This window comes from Salmo trutta, chromosome 14, assembly GCF_901001165.1.
Source record: "Salmo trutta chromosome 14, fSalTru1.1, whole genome shotgun sequence".
Taxonomy (NCBI): Eukaryota; Metazoa; Chordata; class Actinopteri; order Salmoniformes; family Salmonidae; genus Salmo; species Salmo trutta.
Genome location: NC_042970.1, coordinates 45,130,263 through 45,154,501, shown reverse-complemented (window position 1 = coordinate 45,154,501; position 24,239 = coordinate 45,130,263). Strand labels below are relative to the sequence as shown.

The window sequence follows — 24,239 nt, the reverse complement described above, 5'->3', positions numbered from 1 at the left end:
CATCGGCTGTCAGAGCAGCTTACCGATCGTTGCAACTACCTACCTCATCCCCATATTTTTTGTTTGTTTTTTTCTTCTCTTTTGCACACCTGTATTCCTACTTGCACATCCTCATCTGCACATCTATCACTCCAGTGTTAATTGCTAAATTGTAAGTACTTTGCCACTATGGCCTATTTATTGCCTTACTTCCTTACTTCATTTGCACACACTGTATACAGAGTTTCTATTGTGTTATTGACTGTACAGTAAGTTTGTTTATCCCATGTGTAACTCTGTGTTGTTGTTTGTGTCGCACTGCTTTGCTTTATCTTGGCCAGGTTGCCGTTGTAAATGAGAACTTGTTCTCAACTGGCCTACCTGGTTAAATAAAGGTGAAATAGAAAAATAAATAAAAAATCAGCATGACCTAAGAAGCTAATAAAGACAGGGAAATGGAATTATCATTGATATCCACTAGATGAAGCCTGTGGATTGTGTCGAGTTTGTGGTAAGTATTGGTCGTTCTTCTACAGATTAGTGTCTAAATAAATATTCGATCTATTTATTGGTAGGCCTATTAGGTCGTCATTTTCTTATGTGAAGCCTGACAAAGCTATACAGGTGTCGCAGTGGTGCCATTTGGACTGCTGGCTGGCGGCAATAATGTAAAACTTTGCATGTCCACCAACAGATGTTTTAGAATAGCCTATACTGTACAACTTGTACAGCCTGCCCTACCTGAATGGCATTTTTTTTTCTTACCTTTATTTAACAGTTAAGAGCAAACTCTTATTTTCAAAGACGGGCTAGGAACAACGGTTAACTGCCTTGTTCGGGAGCAGAACGACAGATTTTTACCTTGTCAGCTCAGGGACTCTATCTGGCAACCTCTCGGTTACTAGTCCAATGCGGACGGCTACCTGCCGCCCACGACTTGAGCGTCCTCGCGCTCGCGCTCTCTCCCAGCTTGGATAGAAAGTTGTTGTGCATAAAACCAGTCTATTATTGTCAAATAATGTCAAATAATGCAGTCATTCCACCCTAAAAAAATAGCCTAATAGGCAATGTTTTATTATGCATTGTATCCTAATATCTATACTGTGTTTAGCTGATATTTATCAACTTTATATACAAATTACACATCATATAGCCCAACAATGAGGAAAAAAGCAGTCGGCTTGAGGATTAATTCAGCCACTTGTTGAACGCAGCGGGTTTTTTCTTGCTAATAGCCTACAAAATGGGCTGCAATATTCAAGGTAAATGAAATCCAACTTGAGAGACTCCCCTGGTCTCCTGAAGTCCTCCTTGCTGCTTCTCTCTCTGCCTGTCTCTTTTTCTGTCTTTCTCTTAGAAAAAAAGCCTATCTGTGTCTGTGTTTGTCTCTCTCTTTTTTACATAGAGCCCTATAGTAGCTACATTAGGCAGTTGCAACTGCGTCGCCTTTCATTTTTGTGAGCAAATGTTTTACCCAGGCCTGTAGGTCCAGGTTGCGGGCATGACAGATGATTGCCAAACCAGGCAGTCTTTTCTTAGACGTTGCGTTAGTCCATTGCGCTGCACACAATTTTAACTTAATCTTGAATGATGCATGCTAAAATATCCCAGAGACAAGGGACTGTTGATATTGTAACCACACAACTCATACGCCGGTTCACCAGTATGAACGAAATCGCAAGCAAACAGCTTTTTCTCTTCAAGACCTCAATAACTGTTGTCCGCTAAAGATGATAATTTGTTTGCCTCTGCCAATGTATTGCCGTCCATATCCAGACGACCTGTCCCCAGAGCTTCCTATAGGCTACTGGTACAGATGCTGTCTGGGCAGACACACCTCCAGGGCCGAGAATATAAACTCTACATTGAGTGGACCTACCTGTCTCGAGGTATACATGAGCTTTGAGTGCATTTAAGTGGCTTTCACACCGAATTGTTTTGTAGTGTGAATACCGTGTCTACACTCGGGAGCGCACTAAACAACGCATCATGGTTTACTCAAAAAGAGGGGTCTCGGTCCGATTCAATTCGTACTGGAAAAGAACCAGAGACGCACATTAGTTGTTTGACTGCGAGCATTTGATGAAAGCCTATTCACGTCGCAGTTAGAGCTGCTATTGCGCTGTTTCCTCCCTTATGTTCAAATCAAATCAAATTGTATTTGTCATATGCGCCGAATACAACAGGTGTAGATCTTACCGTGAAATGCTTACAAGCCCTTAACCAACAATGCGGTTTTAAGAAAATAGAGTTAAGAAAATATTTACTAAATAAACTAGAGTAACAAAAATATATAAATAAAAAGTAACACAAAATAACAATAATGAGGCTATATACCAGGGTACCGGTACCGAGTCAATTTTTGGGGTATAGGTTAGTCGAGGTAATTTATACATGTGCATAGACAATAAAAAGCGAGTAGCAGCAGTGTAAAAACAGGGGGGAGGGGTGTCAATGCAAATAGTCCGGGTGGGCATTTCATTAATTGTTCATTTAATAATACATAATACAGAACATTCATTTAAACTTGGCGCTCCGGTACTGCTTCAGAGAACAGTCTATGACTTGGGTGACTGGAGTCTTTGACAATTCTTTGGGCCTTCCTTTGACACCGCCTAGTATATAGGTCCTGGATGGCAGGAAGCTTGGCACAAGTGATGTACTGGGCCGTACGCACTATCCTCTGTAGCGCTTTACGGTCGGATGCCGAGCAGTTGCCATACCAGGAGGTGATGCAACCAGTCAGGATGCTCTCGATGGTGCAGCTGTAGAACTTTTGGAGGATCTGGGGACCCATGCCAATTTTTTTCAGTCTCCTGAGTGGGAAAGTGTGTTGTCGTGCTCTCTTCACAATTTTCTTGGTGTGTTTGGACCATGATAGTTTGTTGGTGATGTGGACACCAAGTTTCAAGCCGCGAGCATAAACTAGCTCACTGAGGTATAAAAAAGTGGCTCGTTAAGACGACTGACCGAACTGACTCAACCGAATCCATCCGTCCGTCCCCCACTCAACTCTCGCTGCGCGACATACGTCATCATTTTTGGGTAGAGGTGTCCATAATTCTTATCACCTCTTCCTGGTCTGAAAGGAGATACTGTAGGTCCCGGTTGCTTGCACACCACAAACATCCTCACTATGGAAATCAGATTATATTGTTGTTGTTGTAATTAAAGGAACAGTGTATTAGTGTATCTTCAAAATGTAGTTGCATTGATTGATTAACATGAATCATTGGAGAACTTGTTTTAATTCATTCATTGAGAATTGTTTTTAGTATTTAAATAGCTCATTGATTAAACATAATGTTTCAACTAGATGGCTATAAGAAACTAATTCAAATGAACAAAATCAACATGGTGTCATATGATAAAATATGAATGTTTAAAAGGTGAACATTTTAAATACAGTCATAGGGTTTTACTTTACAGAAAGGCCATATTTGTACAAAAGGAATTATTGTCTTTCATGTCGATGAGTATACCAGTCAAATTTCCATGGTCGACGTTTCTATGTCTGTTCTACTTATTCTATTTCTATGTCCCAGACGGTTCTGAGAGCCACTCACCAAACAGAGCCACAGAGAATCCCTCCGTGACGCAGCCAGTTCCGTCCAAGGGAGAAGTACCCCAGAGCGTTGTTGACCACAGACAGAATCCCACAGGTCAGCACTGTCCCCAGGTCAGCTACGGCCATGTTGACCAGGGCAATTAGCTGCTTGCTAATCAGCAACAACACAATCACCGTGGAGTTCAACACGATGGTCAGTACGGTGAACATCGCTATGACGACAGAGAGGGGGTTGAAGCCAGCGCGATGCAGGAGCTCCTCGCCCTCGGGGGGAGAGAGGCTGGGAGCTGCATCATGGGTAGGCCATGGAATGACCAAGAACACACACACTCTCCAACACCTTTTCCAGGCCGGCACAATCTCTTAGTGGTGGTAATGTACGAGCCCCACGCCTCCACAGGTCTCATACACTCTCTTAGTGGTGGTAATGTACGAGCCCCACGCCTCCACAGGTCTCATACACTCTCTTAGTGGTGGTAATGTACGAGCCCCACGCCTCCACAGGTCTCATACACTCTCTTAGTGGTGGTAATGTACGAGCCCCACGCCTCCACAGGTCTCATACACTCTCTTAGTGGTGGTAATGTACGAGCCCCACGCCTCCACAGGTCTCATACACTCTCTTAGTGGTGGTAATGTACGAGCCCCACGCCTCCACAGGTCTCATACACTCTCTTAGTGGTGGTAATGTACGAGCCCCACGCCTCCACAGGTCTCATACACTCTCTTAGTGGGGGTAATGTACGAGCCCCACGCCTCCACAGGTCTCATACACTCTCTTAGTGGTGGTAATGTACGAGCCCCACGCCTCCACAGGTCTCATACACTCTCTTAGTGGTGGTAATGTACGAGCCCCACGCCTCCACAGGTCTCATACACTCTCTTAGTGTTTATAGAATCCCACACCATTCAATCTAAGGGTATTTGGTATTTTATTAGGATCCCATTAGCTGTTGCAAAAGTAGCAGCTACTCTTCCTGGGGTCCACACAAAACACAAAATTACATAATACAGAACATTAATGGACAAGAACAGCTCAAGGACAGAACTACATACATTTACAGACTGAGACACAGAGAGTGGCATCTCTATCGGATATTTAGGTGTTCTAAGTCGTGCGATGTAATATCCCACAGATCCGGATTTAGCAAAGAGTAATTCCCTCAGTTGGAGATCCTTTATCCCACTCTGCTACTGATTGTAGAACAAGTTGGCTCTCAGGAATTGCATGTACCCTCACGGGAATGCGTGCATTACGTGACTCCAGTCAATGTGATGGGAATTGGATTCTTCCCCTGATCCCCTTTCCTTCTCTGACACCCTTGATGAAAAAAGTTGTGCTGCTCCAGATAGGGGCCATCTGGAAAATGTCTGATCACCGAAGCTTTTGTGCTGTCCCTGCCCTGCTGTCACAACAGTGTTAATTGACAAAGCACTCATGAATGAAACACACACACACACACACACACACACACACACTCACAGGGGTCAGTGAAAGTTGAAAGTGTCAGCCTCAGACTAAGAGGTGTGTGAGTGAGAGAGGCGAACAACAGGTCAATATTCTCTCCTGATTGATCTGACCTGTCCAGACTTCCTTACTTATCTAGAACATACCTGTGTGTGTGTGTGTGTGTTACTATTCAGTGTATTTACTTACTGTAACAATTTTCATAAGATAATGTGTTTTTTATCAATTACGTTTTTTATTCTTTTGTCTTATGATAATCTTGGACTCTAATTTGAATTTAGATGAAGCAGGGAGAATGTTCAAGATTGATGTCGAAATGGGATGTTTATCCACGTCGAGAAATTACTTCAATATCGGCCACTAGGGGCAACAGTGAGCACTATTACCACCAAGTAGGCTTGTGTTTTGCTGGGGCGTTGTGGACAGGGTGGCGGATGGTCGTAATCCCATGACTCCGGATCAGAATTAGTTTGAACCCTATCCCAACCTTAACCTTTACCTTCACCATTTGGAATCAATGCCTAAACTTAACCCTTAACTTCGAAATGTGACGTTTGGAGAAATGGAATGATATAGAGCAGCAGGAGCAACAAAAACACTTAGAAATGTGTCTTTTGGAGAACTTGGATGAACGTCTAATTCTGCAGTGAGGCTGTGAGAGCTTGTTGAGATTAAGAATTATTTATTTTTTAATTCACATTTTTCAGGGGGTGCTGCAGCACCCTCAGCACCCTTACCTCCTGTGGCTATGGTTGTCAGAACAATCCTCATTGTAAGAAGATAGACATGACTTTAATAAAGTAGGCTACCCTTCAATAAAGGGTATTTGACTGTGACTGGATGGTTAGAGTTGGTTTGCAAGAAAGAAACAAACATAGGGATACAGGCTGCGTCCCTATTCCCTATCGTGCACTAGTTTTGACCAGGATCCCATAGGGCTCTGGTCAAAAGCAGTGCACTATATAGGGAATATGGTGCCATTTAGGAAGCATCAATATAGGGTACAAGACTATTCACAGTTGGACACGACTGGCTGTGTGGTAGAAACACTTCCTGAGCCTTATAAAATGTTTCGCTTTGCAATGACATGCGCGAAAATCAGCACCTTGGACAGCGCCTCCTGCAAGTACACTGAAATCAGCACCTTGGACAGTTCTCTTGCTGGCGGCAGCTCATTAATGGCGAGGCTGTTTCTACATGGGCTTACGGTACTCTACATTCTTCAAGTATAATATAGGGGGAATTAATAAAGAGAGCTATTCAATGCCGTCTTCTTATACGAGTTTAACCGGCTATATCTACCCTATCTGTTGCCAATAGTTGAGTTTATTGGAACAAAATCCCTCGCACTGAATAGGCCTATGTGGCGCCGGGTCTTGAGTGCAACTCGGATAAAGTGTCGCGGAATGCGGAGCAAACTTTTTATTTGAAGTCGATAGTTAATTAAAAGCAGCGACCCTCCTCGCTCTCGATGTGATTGCGGCTCCGACAGAGGAGAGGCTGTGACCGCGTGCCGTAGCGGTTGATAATGTCCATCATCATGAGCCTTATCTGCACGTTCCCAGCCTGGCAGAGGCTCCTCGCGCCTTTGATGTACGACGTAATTACCGAGCTAATAATGGCCCAGCGCCGAAACGCTGCATGCGTGGCGGGAAATCCATCCACCTTGACATCATTATCACGTTTAGAAAGAGGACCGCTCGAGCACTTCACAAAGGAGAGGGTTCTGTTTGATACACAAAGTGACCAATGACATAACTGTGAGCGCAAATTTAGTTTTAAAAGCAGAGTCGGACAATGTGACCGAAGAGAGCATCCTCATAGAGGACAGTTTGGTAATTGACCAGTTCAAAAAATATGGGCTAATAGGCCTGTATCTTCCATATTATGGGCTAGCCCACTCCCAACATTAACTCTAATATGCATTATGTCTTGCACACTGAAACAATTTGTAATGGGAATTCACGTAGGCCTATGCACTGTAGTGTATGGTATTGTGGCTATAGCCCACCTAAAACATGCACTTAATGCTGAGTCTCTTTGGTTATCTGTAAGTAATCACAACTTGTCATGAAAAAAAAATGTCATGAAAAATCGCTTAAAATGTGGAGCCTGCGCAGTAGGCCTAAGTAAGAGCGGAATACCACTAGGCCACTTTATCAATGTCTTGACATACACATCGATCTTTGATTAGCCTAATAAACGCGTAATCAGTCATGTCGATTTAATGGAAGGTGTGCATATTGCATAGTTCTATCGTTTCATCCACTACCGACTTGAAAGACGAGCGGTAGCCGTGGCGGCGCGATCTGCCTCAAACAACAAAGTAACGTCTAAAACACTGCAGGAAGCAAAAAGCAGGTCAAAGCTATTTTGAGTCAAATTCACATCTGGAAGACTGTAGGAAGAAACTGCTATCTAGGCCGAGAACTCTCATGCTTATTCAGAACGTATGCGCCATAGGAATGGATTTTGTTTCTGCGGTAATGTTCTCGGTACGGCGGTCCCTCCTCGAAGCGCGAGTGTCGATCCGTCACGCTGCACTGCCTTGAATGAACCCGTTGAATCCCCCTGTGATGCACGCGCGCGCTCCCGTGTGAAAGTTCCGTGTTTTACCTTTTCACCTTTTCACCTTCTTCCCGGGGTTCTTACAGCAAGTGATGTGGCTAGGTTACCCACACACATATTGGTCCTTTTCGCTCATGCTCTCTCGCGCCCTGCTTCGCTCTCTTTGCTCCACCTGCAACACCTCGTCTTACTCCCCCAGTGTTCCCTGTGATAGCAGCTGAGGTGGTTTTTAGATTGAGCTCCGCAAGTCTGGGAAAATCCCCACGAGAGAATATCGTCATTTGCTCCAGAGACCATAACAGCAATTGTAACGTTTTCCAGACACGGAGGCTTGACTTGAGTCTCTCGCTGTCCCTCCCTGTACGGATGTTCATAGTTCAACCATCTCCTTCAGCACGCGGGTCCATTCAGGAGTGACAACTGGCACTTTGGACGCGGGACTGGTGCGAGGGAGGCGGCACGAATGTGCTGCCGGGTCTGTATGTGCTGCTTTTCGCGCTGAGTGCGTTTTCGGGACTAGAAAGAGAAGAGCTTGCGCGTGCCATTGTACCGGGGTCGGTTGTCGGGAAGACTCGTGAAGATGCTGTGGAATTGGAGGATCCTCTTTTCACACGTGTGCTGCGCCAGCTTCCTTCTGTTCTGGATTATGCTGGGCACGGTGGTAGAGGTGATGGGGTCCCAGCCAGGGATTCCTCTCTCAGTGTGAGTGGAAGGTTTCATATTCATATTTTACGAACCTTTCAGGTTCTCAGTAAGTCACACCTCTGCATATATGGTTGAGTTTTTCAGCTGCTAGATTACCTGAAGTGTGTAAGTAGTGGACTTGTTATATAAAGAAATGTAAACAAGCAGCATGTAATAACAATGTAACAACAACAAGCATAATAATAATAATAATGTATGTTGTTGTAAATTATTTATTAGTGTTGGTGTCTAATAAATACGTTTAGAAAATGGGCGTATTCTTTACCCTATAATATCTGGCATAGTAAAAATAATAGCGTAAAATCAACACATGGATAATACATTAATGACACATACACACCATTTAAATGTAGCCTACAGAGGTCTTTATTTTAAACAGATTGTTGTCTTTGATACACATATGTCTAAAATAACTGCTATACAAAATACTGCACTTGCCATTTTCATTTTCCAGGTTAACCCTGACTGCATTGAGACACCACAGTCTGAAACAGTCTAGAGGCTACTGGGGAAGACTTAGGCAACATTTTGCATTAACTTTCTCTCCATAAATCATCAGTTTATAGCACGTCAATAAGCACCAAATAAACATTCATAAACAGCTACATTGACTGAAGTACTTATCTGCAATGTAGAGTATTTGCCATATTGTTGATGGACACAGTCCTCTCAGCTCAAACTCAACTCGCTTCAACAATTTATTTCTTATATGAGGGTCTTGTGGTTTTGTGGGTTTTCAAGAACAGGAGTCTCTTCGAGAACATAGTTTATCCTCAGCCATAGGACACACAGACAATAGATGTCCATGGATCTATGATTTTATCTAGATATCCATGAATCTATGATTTTATCTAGATATCCATGAATCTATGATTTTATCTAGATATCCATGGATCTATGATTTTATCTAGATATCCATGGATCTATGATTTTATCTAGATATCCATGGATCTATGATTTTATCTAGATATCCATGGATCGATGATTTTATCTAGATATCCATGGATGCATGATTTCATGCGTAGAGATTTGTTTTGAAATGTCTTACTGACAGAATGTGTGTAATCTCACCAAGTCAGCTATTTTCACCTGTTAAAATACCAAAATATCACAATATAGAAATGTTCTGTTCGCTTCCAGGGTGAAGTTATGGGCCTCAGCGTTTGGTGGAGAAATTAAATCAATTTCTGCAAAATACTCCGGATCCCAGCTGCTGCAGAAGGTATCTCTTCCTTCCCTCAATCTTCCTTATACTCATTCCTGCCCACGCACACACACACATTTTCACGTTAGACAACACACACACACACACACACAACACACACACACACACACACACACACACACACACACACACACACACACACACACACACACACACACACACACACACACACACACACACACTGTACGCTGTAATGCTGCATTCTCCTTTAATGGCTGCTGATACAATTCTGTGTCCCAGTTAAATATGGATGTTGGGTCAGAAAGGACTCAGGTGTGTTTTACAAAGGCCCGTATGTGTGTGTGTGTGTGTGTGTGTGTGTGTGTGTGTGTGTGTGTGTGTGTGTGTGTGTGTGTGTGTGTGTGTGTTTTGTGTGTGTGTGTGTGTGTGTGTGTGTGTACTGGACATGGCCCATTAACCACAGCACTGTTTCTTCTCTAATCTCATTTCCAGTTCACTCTCTGGAGTCAAGAGTTTCAACCCCAGGATATAAATGAGACAAGGAGACACATTTAATACAAGTGTGTGGAGTGGGATAGGATGGGTTGGAGTCAATAGGTGGGGTTCAGAGAGAGAGGGGGGAGGCGATAGAGGGAACAAGAGAGAGAAAGAGAGAAAGAGAGATGGGTTTGGAGGCGATAGGTGGGGTTCAGAGAGCGAGGGGGGAGGAGATACAGGGAACAAGAGAGAGAGAGAGAGATAAAGAGAGATGGGTTTGCAGAAAACCCTCTAAGTGAAAGTAAATGACCACTTGGGGGCAGACGTGGGCTCTCCAGTGTGAAAAGAGGTACTGTTGTGTACACTACAGCACCTGTCATCCAAGTGGAGGCAACGCATGCTGGATATTGTTGAAAGTTTCCAGTAGCTTTCCCAAAATTCCCAGTTTTTCAGGAATCTCAATTGGAAGATGAAAGGAAATAAGCAGGAAATTGGGAATCTTCCAACCAGGATTTCTGGAAAATCTGTGAATCTTCGAAAATGAACCAGAATTTTGCAACCGTAATGCGGGACCCAGAGCTCTGGCTGGGCCTGTGTGTGTCTCACAGCACTTCAGGAAGGGCAAACTCTTTTAACAATAAGACGTGTTCCATGGAGTTTCCATTGGCAATCTATTGTTTGTGTGTTTGCAATGTTGATAGGTTACGGTAAAAGAAAAGCATGTGTGTTCTCTTGGCAATGTGGTCAGTGTTATGGGCATTATGAAGTCTGAGCACTATGTACAGCGCCTTCAGAAAGTATTCATACCCCTTGACTTAAGTGCCTTGTTGCAAAAAGGATGCATGTTTTGGAATATTTGTATTCTGTACAGGCTTCCTTCTTTTCATTCTGTAATTTAGGTTAGTATTGTGGAGTAACTACAATGTTGTTGATCCATCCTCAGTTTTCTCAAATCACAACTATTAAACTCTGTTTTAAAATGGATTGGCTGAATACCCAGGGCGCCAGATGGTTGGAGTTGTCGACCAAGCAGCGTGACAGTAATATGATGCCAAGTTTTTGAACTACCGGTAGTTTCTTTGAGAAGATAAATGAAGCAATCTGAGCATTTGAACAACAGCACAAGTACACCTCTTTCCCTTTTGCATGTCAAAAACCCAATGACCGCTGCTGCACATGCTGCCACTGTTTTGAACAGATTAGAGCAGCCAGTTCACGAATGAACGAGTGCACCAGGGATAACGCAATAAGAACGCAGATGCAATAAGTGAAAACACATGATCTAAAAAGGGGATAGATAGCTAACATAATGTCACAAAGCATGATGCGCTAGCCAGTTAACGTTCCTTCTGAAATAACTTCATATTTCCGAGTTAGTCAGATATGAGTTTAGAAAGACTTGAAATTGGCATGGGAACTAACAAGCAAGCTAACAGCTACCTATAGCTAGCTAGCTGCTTAATAAAGGTAGATAACTGATTCATTTTACCCCCAAAAATTGACCAAACTATTTCTCAATGTTTCTCAAAATTACTGTAGCTGGCTAATTCATTTGATCATGCTTTGTAACACACCGGTTTTATGCTGTTTTAGTCCACACATGTCGCCCTGTCACCTACAGTAGAACCTGACAAACAACATCGGGGGGAACAATAAAATTGGTCATGCTTTTTTGTCCCACCAGATCTGCAATGAGAAGGTTCTAGCTTGTATATCCCTCTATCCTTCCACTCTTGCTGGATGTAGTTGTCCAGTTTATCAGGTCCCAGGCTCCCATGACTGTTAGGATTATTTATTTACAAGTGAATTACAACTTGTACCTGATAGAGCAGATCTAGTCAGGTGCGGAAGTAAGTAATCTGGCGCGAGAGACTCAGTGGGAGGAGACTAGAGCAGACCCAGAAGATCTGACTGAATGCACATTTGAGCGCCCCAGGACGGTCCATTTATTTGCTGCTGCTATAATTCATGCTATGAAATCCTGCGATTTGAAATCCTGTGATTCATGCTATGAAATCCTGCGATATGAAATCCTGCGATTTCATTGGGGCAGTTCCCCTTCATAGCAAATAGCTGTCAACACAATCCAAGCAATGTTCGCACGGCCTGTACGCACACAGCTTGTTTTGAGCAATATATTTTTGAAACAGGAAAATTTACACATTTCTCCCCATTTTTATTGAGAATTTAAAACATAATCCATTAATTATATAATCTACATTTTTGTATGAAAATATTGTGTATTTATTTTGACTAATCACAAGTTTTAAACTTCTTTTTTTTGTTGACCAATCACAAGTGGGGCCCCTAACGCCCTAATGGGCGAGCCGCCACTGGTGAAATCCCTGAGCAGTGTCATTCCTCTCCTGCAGCTGAGTTCGGAAGGACTGCTGTATCTTTGTAGTGACTGGGTGTATCGATACACCATCCAATGCCTAACTAAAAACTTCACCATGTTCGAAGGGATATTCAGCATCTGCATGTTTTTTTTTTACACATCTACCAATTGGTGACCTTCTTTGCGAGGCTTTGAAAAACCTCCCTGGTCTTTGTGATTGAATCTGTGCTTGAAATTCACTACTCGATTGAGGGATCTTACAGATAATTGTATGTGGTACAGAGACGGGGTAGTTATTCAAAAATCATATTAACTACTATTATTGAACATGGAAGGAGTCCATGTGACTTGTTAAGCCCTTTTTTTACTCCTGTACTTATTTAGACTTGCCATAACAAAGGTGTTGAATACTTATTCACTTAAGAGATTTCAGGTTTACACTTTTTTATTCATTTCTACATTTTTCTACAAACAAAATTCCACTTTGACAATATAGGGTATTGTGTGACACAAAATCTCAATTGAATCTATTTTAAATTCAGGCTGTAACACAACAAAATGTGGGAAAAGTAAAGAGATGTGAATACTTTCTGAAGGCACTGAATACTGTAGTATACACACAGGATTAGAACTGGGCATTAATGAGTACACTTTATCAGAAAGTCTGAGTTAAGTACGCAGACAGATCGAATTGGAACACCTGGATGTAGATAATCATTTTATTCCTACGGATTTTTATGCTCAATTACTATCAATTGCGCTATTAATTAAACTGTGAAATGAGTTGTAATTCTATTATTCCAGACCTGCAGGGGTTTAAAAAGGAGTTGGTTTGAAGCCAGAAATAGTGGATGACAGGAGAGAGACGAAAACATGGGTCGTATTCATTATTGCACACCGTAATAAACCGTAGCAAACAGTTTTGCAATGGAAAACGTTTTGCAATGGAAATGACAGTTATCTTATTGGACAAGACCAGGTAGTGCCTCCCTGTTTCAGTCCGTTTTCTTCCATTTTGGTTTCTCGTTAATACGACCCTGATCTGTTACATTCACACAGTGCTTACTGTATCCTGCTGGTGTGATATGTTGTGTGATTGTGTGTGATTGTGTGTGAACTCAGTGGTGATAAATGCGAGGAGATAAATATCCCCATCCAACTCTGTTCATCAGCCTCACTGCATGTGTGTGATAAGGAGGAGCTCAGCTCAGCACCAGGCTGCTGCTGCAATTCTATTACCATTAACACGGCTAGCGCTAGCAATGTACACACTTCTGTAGCAAGATACGGGTGGTGTGTGTGTGTGTGTGTGTGTGTGTGTGTGTGTGTGTGTGTGTGTGTGTGTGTGCGTGCGTGCGTGCGTGCGTGCGTGTGTGTGTGTGTGTGTTGGATGAGCGTGTGCTTCCGAGATAAAAAAATCTATAAAAAATACACCCAACATTTCCCTACTATTTTAACTGCGTAACATCCACAGCTGTTTCTCTGTTGACTTGTGTGAAAACAGAACACTCTGAAGTCAAATGTCCCCGGGCAGTTGTTTCCCCGATCTGCGTATGTAAGCACTTTCCTCATGTTCTGGTTCACGGAAGCGTGACTGGTTCAGAACACCTTACGTCCAATCAGCAGGCTTCTTCCTCTCTTAGCAGCCAGTGAGGGAGGTGGAGAGAGAGAGAAACGTCTCGATGGTTAGGGCTGATCGTTAAGGATGATCATTGGGTGCTTTATGGGGTATTAGCATTTTTCCACACAGGGCTGAGCTGCTGTATGGGCAACAGAACAGGACTATACACACAGAATGGAGACACTGTGGTGCGTGTGTGTGCGTGTGTGTGTGTGTGCGTGTGTGTGTGTGTGTGTGTTGACTCCTCAGGCTTGGGTTCATTCAGGCCTCATCTACACATCAGTCATTACCTTAATCAATAATCATACTCAGTTCTATTGATGGATGAGGTTTAACCTCTCCCTGATGACTGGGGGGGTGGGTGGGGGTGCTGAGGTAGGGAGGACAGGCGTGAAATGAACTGTTTTGCTCCACTGCCTGCACACACTCTTCCTTCCCTGGGTAATTTGTTGCCTCATGTACTGGGATTTGTGTGTGTGTGTGTATTGTGTTTCTTTCTTTGAATGTGTATCTTTGGTATGTATATATATATGTGTGTGTGTGTGTGTGTGTGTGTGTGTGTGTGTGTGTGTGTGTGTGTGTGTGTGTGTGTGTGTGTGTGTGTGTGTGTGTGTGTGTGTGTGTGTGTGTGTGTGTGTGTGTGTGTTCGCGCGTGTGTGTGTGTGTGTGAGGGACGTGAGAGACGTGCAGGTTATACTGTGATTATTATTTTGTGTGTGTACCTTTTTTAAATGTTCTGCTCTATTCTCTTTGTGTGTTCTGTTGGGCTTTGTTCTGTCCCAGTGCAGGTGCAGTGCATCCTGCAGACTCAGCATTGTGTGAAGTCTAGTTCATTATCCAGGACCTCCCAAGCCTGACATGTTATTATCTTTCTCCTGTGCTTTGACTTCATTTCAATTACCCTCCAACCGTGCATGGCCTTCACTCCCAGGCCACCCAGCAGCCAATCAGAGCCAGAGCCACAGCTTGTCAACCAATTACTGAGACAAGATAACCTATCAATCAATTCAATGAAACAGGATACATCTTATCAGCCAATCATCTGAGACTGGGTCTTGCAAGCCACTCTCTGAGACGTGGGACCCCACTGGACACAGACGTCAATTCAACGTCTATTCCACGTTGGTTTAATGTAATTTCATTGAAATGATGTGGAAACAACGTTCCTTAAACCGGTTTGTGCCCAGTGGGAAGGCTTTTTCTTCATCAGATGTGAAGTGTGTGTTTGTGTGTGTGTGTGCACGGAACAGCACAAAGGCTCAGCTCACGTTACTAAAACAAAGGGCACATTGCCCCCCCCCCCCCCCCCCCAATAAAACCCATTGACATGAGATGTATGTTCTAAATGTACTTGTGATTCTCACACACTGAACCGTTTTACCATTGACACCCTTAATTGTACCTAGGCAAGTCAGTTAAGAACCAATTCTTATTTTCAATGACGGCCTAGAAATAACTGCCTTGTTCAGGGGCAGAACGACAGACGGTTACTGGCCCAACGCTCTAACCACTAGGCTACCTGCCGCCCCGTATCCTGTGCACATGACTTATGTGCACATGATTTATTGTAACATGTTCACATTTTGTTCACATCAATCAGTGAAATAAATGACATAGCTTAGAATCCTCCGTTTGTAATATGTATGTAAACTGTGCACAAACATAAGACGATTATTCGTTCAGTATCAAAATATTAGCGCGTTAAAACATGTATTTTTTTTCTCTCTCTGCCATTTACAGAAATATAAAGAATTTGAAAAGTCCGTCCGAGTGGAAGAAATTGATGGCATGAAAGTGGTCAAAACTCTAGCAAAGAAGATGGAGGAAATGTTCCGGATGAAAAAGGAGGCCATGCGGGTATGTACCGTCGCATATCTGTTCTTTAATCTACCATCCACGTGCTCTATGCGGTGTTTTCCGGAAGTAGGCCCAATGTAGACTACTGACAGTAGGAGACTTAAACGTAATTCAGAATAATATCAAACTTTCTGTTATTTCTCAGCCTCAGCTGCAGACATGCACCGCAAGCAGGTTAAGAAAATATCTAGATTTAGGCTACATAAAATGATCAACACATTATCTAGATGTCTTGTTATTATTATTCTCATTATTATCACGTTTTGCATCGTTGGCATTTTTTTTCGTTACAGGCCTATCCGTGATCATGAAGCTGTTATAACCAGTTGTAAGCATATTTCAGTGGTCAGAAATGTATTTTTCGTTTTTCCTCCTCACACTTTCTGCTTTGTGGGTATTTCTATTCATAACACGGGTTTAAATTACACTAGTGTTGCATTTTATCCAGCGGCGGTATGCTATTTACTACAAGACATTCTCCTGAGACAGATATATAGCCGTTGGAAATGTATATTGGGCTTGAGAGGAGAGGTGCAAGTAGCCTATTTTAATAGTTAACCCCAGTTGAGTGGTGTGAGATGATAGCGTTTATCTCTAACAGCCAGATTTCCCCGCGCCGGGCTGTATTGCTTGCATGGTTGTAATTCTACATTGTGTGCCCATTGCCTTTATCATTCTCTAGGCCTATTTTATTAGGCAGAATTTCAATCTATGTGTTACAGTGCTGCAAATTGGACTAATGCTTTCTGTGTAAACAAATTCATTATTTGAACGTAGCCCAGGCTACTAAATTGCCTAGGTCTATTTAAAATGTATAGGAGGCCTATATTCGTCGGATGAAAATGATACAAATATATTTTTTATAATGTGAAAAAAAAATTGGCAGCAGTCGAGATGTTATATCCAGTTAGAGAAATTCCAATGGTCACTAACCGACACATTATACCGGCGTCGTGGCGTAGCCTATTCGAAATGAAAATTAAACAATTACGATGTCATTTGTCTTTATGATATTGACCTAGTCCTTGCGAGCCGTGCATATTTGATTTAAGAGGTAGGATACCTGTTTTGAAATTGCCTTTAGGCAGTAAGACTAATTTGATATGGTTTGAAAGACCACCCAATAGCATATGTTGGCATCTTGTCATTTGCACACAAAAAAATATAGCCTAGCCCTGGAGAAAAATCTGTTTACCTTTAGCGGCTTGAGGTTTCCTATTTATTTCATTATGTCTGTATTGCTGACGACACCATCTAAGATTGAAACGCAACGGTATGAAATAAATTAAGTTTAACTGTCACAAAAGTGTTTACGCCATGCAATGCCGCCATTTTCTGTTTGCGTTGCAGCTATTTTGATGTGCTGGACAGTTATTAATGACCTGTTCCAGAACCACAACGATGACTGTGCACTAGCGGTTCTGGGGGAGGGGGGGGGCACAGTGCCCCTGTGACAACAATTTTGGACCCCCTTGTGGCCCCCCTAAATGTGGAGTATGAAATAATTTTTACATAACAAATTTTTGCTATCGTTCTTTTTTTTACATCCGTTATTAGACAGTGGCAACGATGATGATTATGAACATGGTCTTTTGCCTGCTAATGCCTGCAATGCAGTGAAGAAAACGATATGACAACAATAACGTCTAATGTAACTGGCCCCTCTAACAGTACAACTGGCCCCAGTTGAAATGGTCCAGAACCGCCACTGTGACTGTGGTGTTCAGCCGGCATTTTCTCACGCAGGCAAGCACATTTCAAGGAGGCTATATAAGGTTTCTGCGTGTTATGGGATCCGGTTCTACGCTGGGCCATATGCCAATCAAGCATCTCACTGAACGCACGTATTTCCGTGGGTGCCTTTCGAGGCAGAAATATAGACCTATAGGCCTACAGTGGCCTATGTGAATGGGCAAATCTTATCACAGAACAATTTTACAGAATATAGGCCCATTGCTACGATTTTCACGTTGTTTCCAGCAGCAAGGGCGTCTTTCGTTTGAGGCAGGTTATTGATATAACTGTGTTGAAGAAACTCTATCCTGGGAGGGTAGAATCGGGAATATCGTTTGAAGTGGATTAAGAATGTATCCATCGACCAAAGAGCATGAGCATCACTCAATAACATCAACATATCGCTATAATCATTCATATAGCCTGTTGACGAGGGAGTGGCGACAGTTTCGGGTTAAACCGCTATTAGGAAAAACACAACTGTAAATTCAGCACCATGGTCAGCGTCCACTGACACACCACAATGGCCTCATATAATATCACAATATACTGTAACTGCACCATTAGCAATAATGGGGTAATTCACCTTATGACAAGTCCTGAATGCAATTTCACACTCAAGGAACGTTGGTTTGCCTTCTAAGGTGTCACGAAGCATAAATGTAAATCGGACACTGATGTGAAAAGTAATGCAACACAGCAAATTGTCTAGCCATTAGTTTTCAGAAATATCTAAATGTGGGAAAATATATAGAATAGTGCAAGACATGGAAGGGAGACTGGACTAGACATTATGTTGGTCCCTTCTTTATGTCCGAGACTGGCTTGGGCTGTCCCCTTCCCAGAGCTGCAAGAGGAGTACTGTAGAGCAGGCTTATGTCTCTGTGCTCCAAACAGCCAGGCAGGCAGGCAGCCAGGCAGGCAGTCAGGGCCATTCCTTAGCCCTCAGCTCTCTGGCCCTCTGTTACAGCAGATGTAATGTCTCCCTGCAGAAGGCTGGCTGGAACTAGAAGCTACTGAGACGGTGTGACATTGTCGGGTGTCAAATAACTCTTGGTCATGGGTGATGACTTTGAGTTGTGCTGGTGTGCTTATGCTTCCCCTCTGTGCTCCTCCCCTTGTCGCCACCCCTCCCCTCCCCTATCTCTCCCTTTTCTCCCTCCTTCAGCGGCTGGTGGAGGCAGCAGAGGAGGCCCATCTACAGCACGAGGAGGACCCAGAGCTGCAGGTAAGACGGATGGGAGGGGGGGCGGTGCAACTTTTAACAAGGTGAGAGAAGGGGTTAAGGACAGTACAGTGTCTGCTGGCATTGATAGTCATCCGCATTAATACCCTGTCACAGTGATGATAAACGATGCCTTTTTAAATCAGCAAACACTGCATACGTTGACGGACGCCATACCAAAGTGCGGCTGTCATAACTCACGGATTATTTGAAGGCGTAATCATCATTTATAAGAAGCCTGTGACTGACCACTGTTGAAGAGGGAGGGGGCGACAGTTCCAGTGAACTGCTGTTGGGAAAAACACAAGCCAAGTGTATTCAAGTTCAGCGCCCACCGACGAACCACAATGGACTCATATTATAGCAGAATGTTCTGTAACTGCACCATTAGCAATAATGGGGTACTTCTTCTTTTGACAAGTCCAAAATGCAATTTCACACTCAAGGAACGTTTATTTATTGTGTCTTCTAACGAAGCACAGTGATATAAATTGTACACTGGTGTGAGACGTAATGCAGCACAAACAAATTATTGGATGTCATGCTACGACAATCAGCCGTGTCTTTGGGATATGTTCACTTCATACAGGAAATGTTCCTACATGCATACATACGCATGCATTTCTGGAATTTGAGAGAGTGTAATATTCCCATGGTGTGTGCTGCGGCATCTGTCCAGGTGTGGTTTCCAACTTCCCATGCAGGTGTATTGTACAGCTCAGCACAGGCCATTGTGCTCTTTAAAGGACATTACAGCTGTTATCGCTGGCTTCTTTTTCCCTTTTCCTTGGCGCAGTGAGCTTCCTCTTCCTATGCGGTGGGATTGCAGTCATTCTGTAACACTGAGAATGTACAGGACCCTGCCTCCCTCCCTCTGTCTCTCTATCCCCCCCTTTCTCCCTCTTCCCAGTAGACAAAGATTAATGCAACTCGTATGCACAGTGAATTGTTCCACATTTCCTCCTGAAGATTAGAAACTCACTCGGGCAACAAAAACACTTTAAAATAATGGCGCCACACTTCCCAGTTAATAGACGCATTTGCGTTATGAATACTTTGTGATCACCCCATGGTTTGCAGGGTTTGTTACGCTGGTGATTATATGAACGCATTGGAAGAAGGTCGAGAAGGTCATTATTACCATTATAAGACCACATTTCCTTCTCCATATTTCAATGTTATTCTTTTTCATTACTCTGCACTTATTCCAGTTTGGGGATAACACTCGGTTTAAATGTGTCCAGATGATTATGTATGTTCATTGCTCTGGTGATATATGTATGTACATAACATTATTGTATTGTTTTATGATTTAATAGCATATTGTCATTGAGAAAATGGTTTCCTGTTTTTTTATGGGTGTTATATTTAGTTCTGCAGTAGGCTACACATATGCTGCATTTACAGTATAGGCCTACACGTTTACAATAAGCTACACATGCTTACACAAGCTTTGTAACACATTTTCACCGTTTTGAAGGCTGTTACTGATTATTTTAGTGCGTACTTAACAGGGCTACTATTTTAGATAGGCATTGTTTGGAATTATTTGAAACGGTGACCAAATTCATCCCTTTGTTAACGCTTTATGAGATACGACCTATTGCCGAATAACGTGCATCGATCTCTCACGTGGTTATTATTACGTCAAAACATGTATTTCGTTATTTCCTTTAGGCTCTATTCAGCCTACTTATTTTACAGTGAACTTGCGGCAACTTCATGCCCGCATGTTCATTGTAAAAATCCTAACCCCTATTCTTCATTGTAAATATCTAGGGTATAGGCTACTCCGCAGCTCCACGTCTCTCTAGTAAACTGTCGTAAAAGATTTTCAGCATTGCTAATCGTTGATCTAAAAGATCTAGAGTAGGCTAAACCAGATTTTTTTTCTTCAAAGCATAGCCTGATTTGAACTGCAAAAAAGGTCTGATGTATATTTATTATCAGCAAAAGTAGCCAGACTATTTTAAAGCCTCATAAACGTCTACTGCTTACAAAACACGTATCTCCTATTCAACAATTAAACCTACACTGCAGAGAGACATCTAGCATAAAATGCCACAACAGTAAAAATACATTATTATTTTGTGGGATCTGTTATCGATAGCCTAGGGGCTACTGAGCGGAGAGTTCACCTTGCGGTAGACCATGTTGTCACCTGCGCGCCCTTAAACCCTGCCTGTATAGCCTAACACGGGTCAATGTAAAACACTACACCCTCTTAAAACGAGACAATAGTGAATTCGGGAAATGGTGCGTGAAAAATGCATGGTGTCAGAAAACGGCAATAGGTTGATGAAATGATGCGTCACAGAGTTTGATGTTATAGAATGATCTAATATCCTTAACGCTGGTTTTTATGTAGCCTCGTTTTCGTCTGTTTGAATTTCCACTCGATAAAGTAGGCTGCATATAGGCTACAGTATATTTGCTTTACATTAAGACTTTAAAAAAAATCTAAAAAAAGTTACATTCCACTGGGCACAGACGTCAAGTCAAGTCTATTCCACGTTGGTTCAACGTAACTTCATTGCAATGATGTGCAAACAACGTTGATTCAACCACAGTGTACTCAGAGGGATTGCTTATAGCTGGGAAATAATACTAGAACATGGGCCTGTATAAATCATTACATTTATTAATCTACAGTCTTTTTCTACAGACAGTATTTTTTGAAAACGTTGTGGGAAGTCTGTTACTATTGCAGAGTAGTCTCAGTAATTCTGGGTGCCTACCTTCAGTCTGAGGATCAAATGGTCACGGGGTCTCCTTGAAGAGACTTGAGACACTCTCATAGGCCATACATTGACCTCCAAGATGGGGTCGACTAAGGAAGGGAACACATGAGCCGAGTCAGCCCGGGTTTAGACCAGTTAAACCCTTTATACACTACTGAGGCAAGCCAAGCCATGCCAAGCTGTACTGTGCCTGGCCCGGTTACGTATCCATCCATAGTTGCTGCGTGGAACTGTACTGGAAAGGACATTGTGAAAAATCAGGGTTGCGTATTTATGTGAAAGGGGGATTAGACCCACCAATGCCTGCCTATGCTGCCAGCCCTGGTACAGTACACTCTTAGAAATCAGGAGAACCCTTTATGGTTCCAGGTAGAATCCTTTTGTGGTTCAAAGTAGAACCCTTTTGGGTTCCATGTCGAAACCCTCTGTGGAGAAACAATTCTTCAAAGGGTTCTCCTACGGGTACAACCAAAGAACCCCTTTTAGGTTCTAGATAGGGCCTCTTTTTCTAAGCCTGTAGGCCCAATCTCAATGCAGTGGTGTACAGTAACCTACATGAAGAGTCAGTGGAGCGTCTCGGGCGTGGAGCCGCAGTGTCCCCTGCCCAGCCTGGCCCTGCTCTACTCCTGCTCCGCACCACAGTAATAACCCTGATGGTTAACGGCCCTCGTTCTCCACAGCACTATCACTTCTGCTGAGCGTGCACATTTCTCTCCTCCTCCCTCCTCCTCCCTTCCTCCCGCCTCGGCCAGTCAGAGGGGCGCTCAGGCGTGATATGAGCTGTCAGGCCCTGCTTTATGGTGATGCCGGCGTGGCCTTCCCGGAGTACGCCGTGGAGTCCATCACACCTCCCTCTCGCCTGCTCCTTCCCTCCCCCCGGCACCACGCCGGCAAACAGGGGCCCGTCAGTCCACAGCCAGAGCCAGAGCCGGGCTGCTTAGAAAGAATGAGCGAGTCTCTCCTCTTAGCGGGTCCCCTGTGAAGGACAGGCCAATCACACGGCAGAGTTACACTTCAGATCAGTCTGATTGTTCTCTTAACCCCCCATCGTCCAGAGTGCCGAGCAGCAGAGCTAACCACCGCTGCTAGTCTGCTACACTGTACCCTCCACTCCATTTGAAGCCTATCCGAGAAGGTGCTGAACTTGACTCTAGTTACTGTATAAATACACAGTCCGAACGCACCGCTATTGTATTTTGACCTCATCACAAAAGGATGTACCGTTTATGCAACACCTTTGTGTTTTTCTCATGGGGGTCTGGGTTGTCAAGCGAAATAAAGTACGGCTTTATAGCTACAAGGCTATTGAAACTGGTTGTTGAGTTGAATGTTAACTCTCTGCTGTTTCCGTTCGTCAGTGTGAGTACTTCAATGCAGCACTGGTCTGATTATTGGATTTGAACTCTATATACAGTGCATTCGGAGAGTATGCGGACTCCTTGACTTTTTCCACATTTTGTTAGGTTACAGCCTTATTCTAAAATTGATTAAATCGTTTTTTCCCCCCTCATTAATCTACACACAATACCCCATAATGACAAAGCAAAAACAGTTTTTTATTTATTTATTTATTACAAATAACAAATTGAAATATCACATTTACATAAGTACTCAGACCCTTTACTCAGTACTTTGTTGAATCACCTTTGGCAGCGATTACAGCCTTGAGTCTTCTTGGGTATGACGCTACAAGCTTGGCACACCTGTATTTGGGGAGTTTCTCCCGTTCTTCTCAGCAGATCCTCTCAACCTCTATCAGGTTGGATGGGGAGTGGTCGCTGCACAGCTATTTTCAGGTCTCTCCAGAGATGTTAAATCTTGGTTTCATCGGACCAGAGAAGCTTGTTTCTCATGGTCTGAGAGTCTTTAGGTGCCGTTTGGCAAACTCCGAGTGGGCGCCTTTTACCGAGGAGCGGCTTCCGTCTGGCCACTCTACCATAAAGGCCTGATTGGTGGAGTGCTGCAGAGATGGTTGTCCTTCTAGAAGTTTCTCCCATCTCCACAGAGGAACTCTAGAGCTCTATCAGATCTATCAAACCTGTTTTCACTTTGCCATTATGGGGTATTGTGTGGAGATTACTGAGGAAAAATAAATATTTAACCCATTTTAGAATGAGGCTGTAACACAACATAATGTGGAAAAATTCTAAGGGGCCTGAATACTTTCCAAAGGCACTGTATCTGTTCCTCCCCAGTATGAGTACTTCAACACAGTGCCGATCGACAACGTGGATGTTAATTCTGTTAACCCTATGCGTACTGCAGTGGAGGCTGCTGAGGGGAGGACGACTCACAATATTGTCAGGAATGGAGTCATTTGAATGGTATCAAGCATATTTCATTTGACCTTTATTTAACTAGGCAAGTCAGTTAAGAACAAATACGTATTTTCAATGACGGCCTAGGAAAAGTGGGTTAACTGCCTTATTCAGGGGCAGAACGTCAGATTTTTACCTTGTCAGCTCGGGGATTCGATCCAGCAACCTTTCAGTTACTAGTCCAACACTCTAACCACTAGGCTACCTGCCGTCCACGTGGCTGTCACCGTTCCATAGACTCCATTCCAGCCGTTACTATGAGCCGTCCTCCCCTCAGCAGTCTCCACTGGTGTACTGTCTATTCCTCCCAAGTATGAGTGTTTCAACGCGGTGCTGATGCTAACTCAATGTTACCTCTATCATTGCGGTCTGGATTATTTCCCTCTCCTCAGTATGAGTATTTTAACGCGGTGCTGATCAACGAGGTGGATGAGGAGGGCAACAACGTGGAGCT

At 43.2% G+C, this 24,239-nt stretch overlaps 1 protein-coding gene across 1 annotated transcript in view; it reads left to right on the top strand.

Annotated features, from left to right (window-relative positions):
* Positions 1-7,853: 7,853 nt before the first annotated feature.
* LOC115208209 (voltage-dependent calcium channel subunit alpha-2/delta-3) overlaps positions 7,854-24,239 on the top strand; it is a 65,798-nt gene continuing 49,412 nt past the window's right edge. Inside the window, exons 1-5 of the mRNA XM_029776070.1 lie at positions 7,854-8,285; positions 9,429-9,510; positions 15,651-15,767; positions 18,670-18,729; positions 24,178-24,239. The exon at positions 24,178-24,239 is cut by the window's right edge and continues 101 nt beyond it. Of these exons, the coding sequence (XP_029631930.1) occupies positions 8,164-8,285; positions 9,429-9,510; positions 15,651-15,767; positions 18,670-18,729; positions 24,178-24,239 (443 nt within the window). The 5' untranslated portion in view covers positions 7,854-8,163. The remainder of the gene's footprint in view (positions 8,286-9,428; positions 9,511-15,650; positions 15,768-18,669; positions 18,730-24,177) is intronic.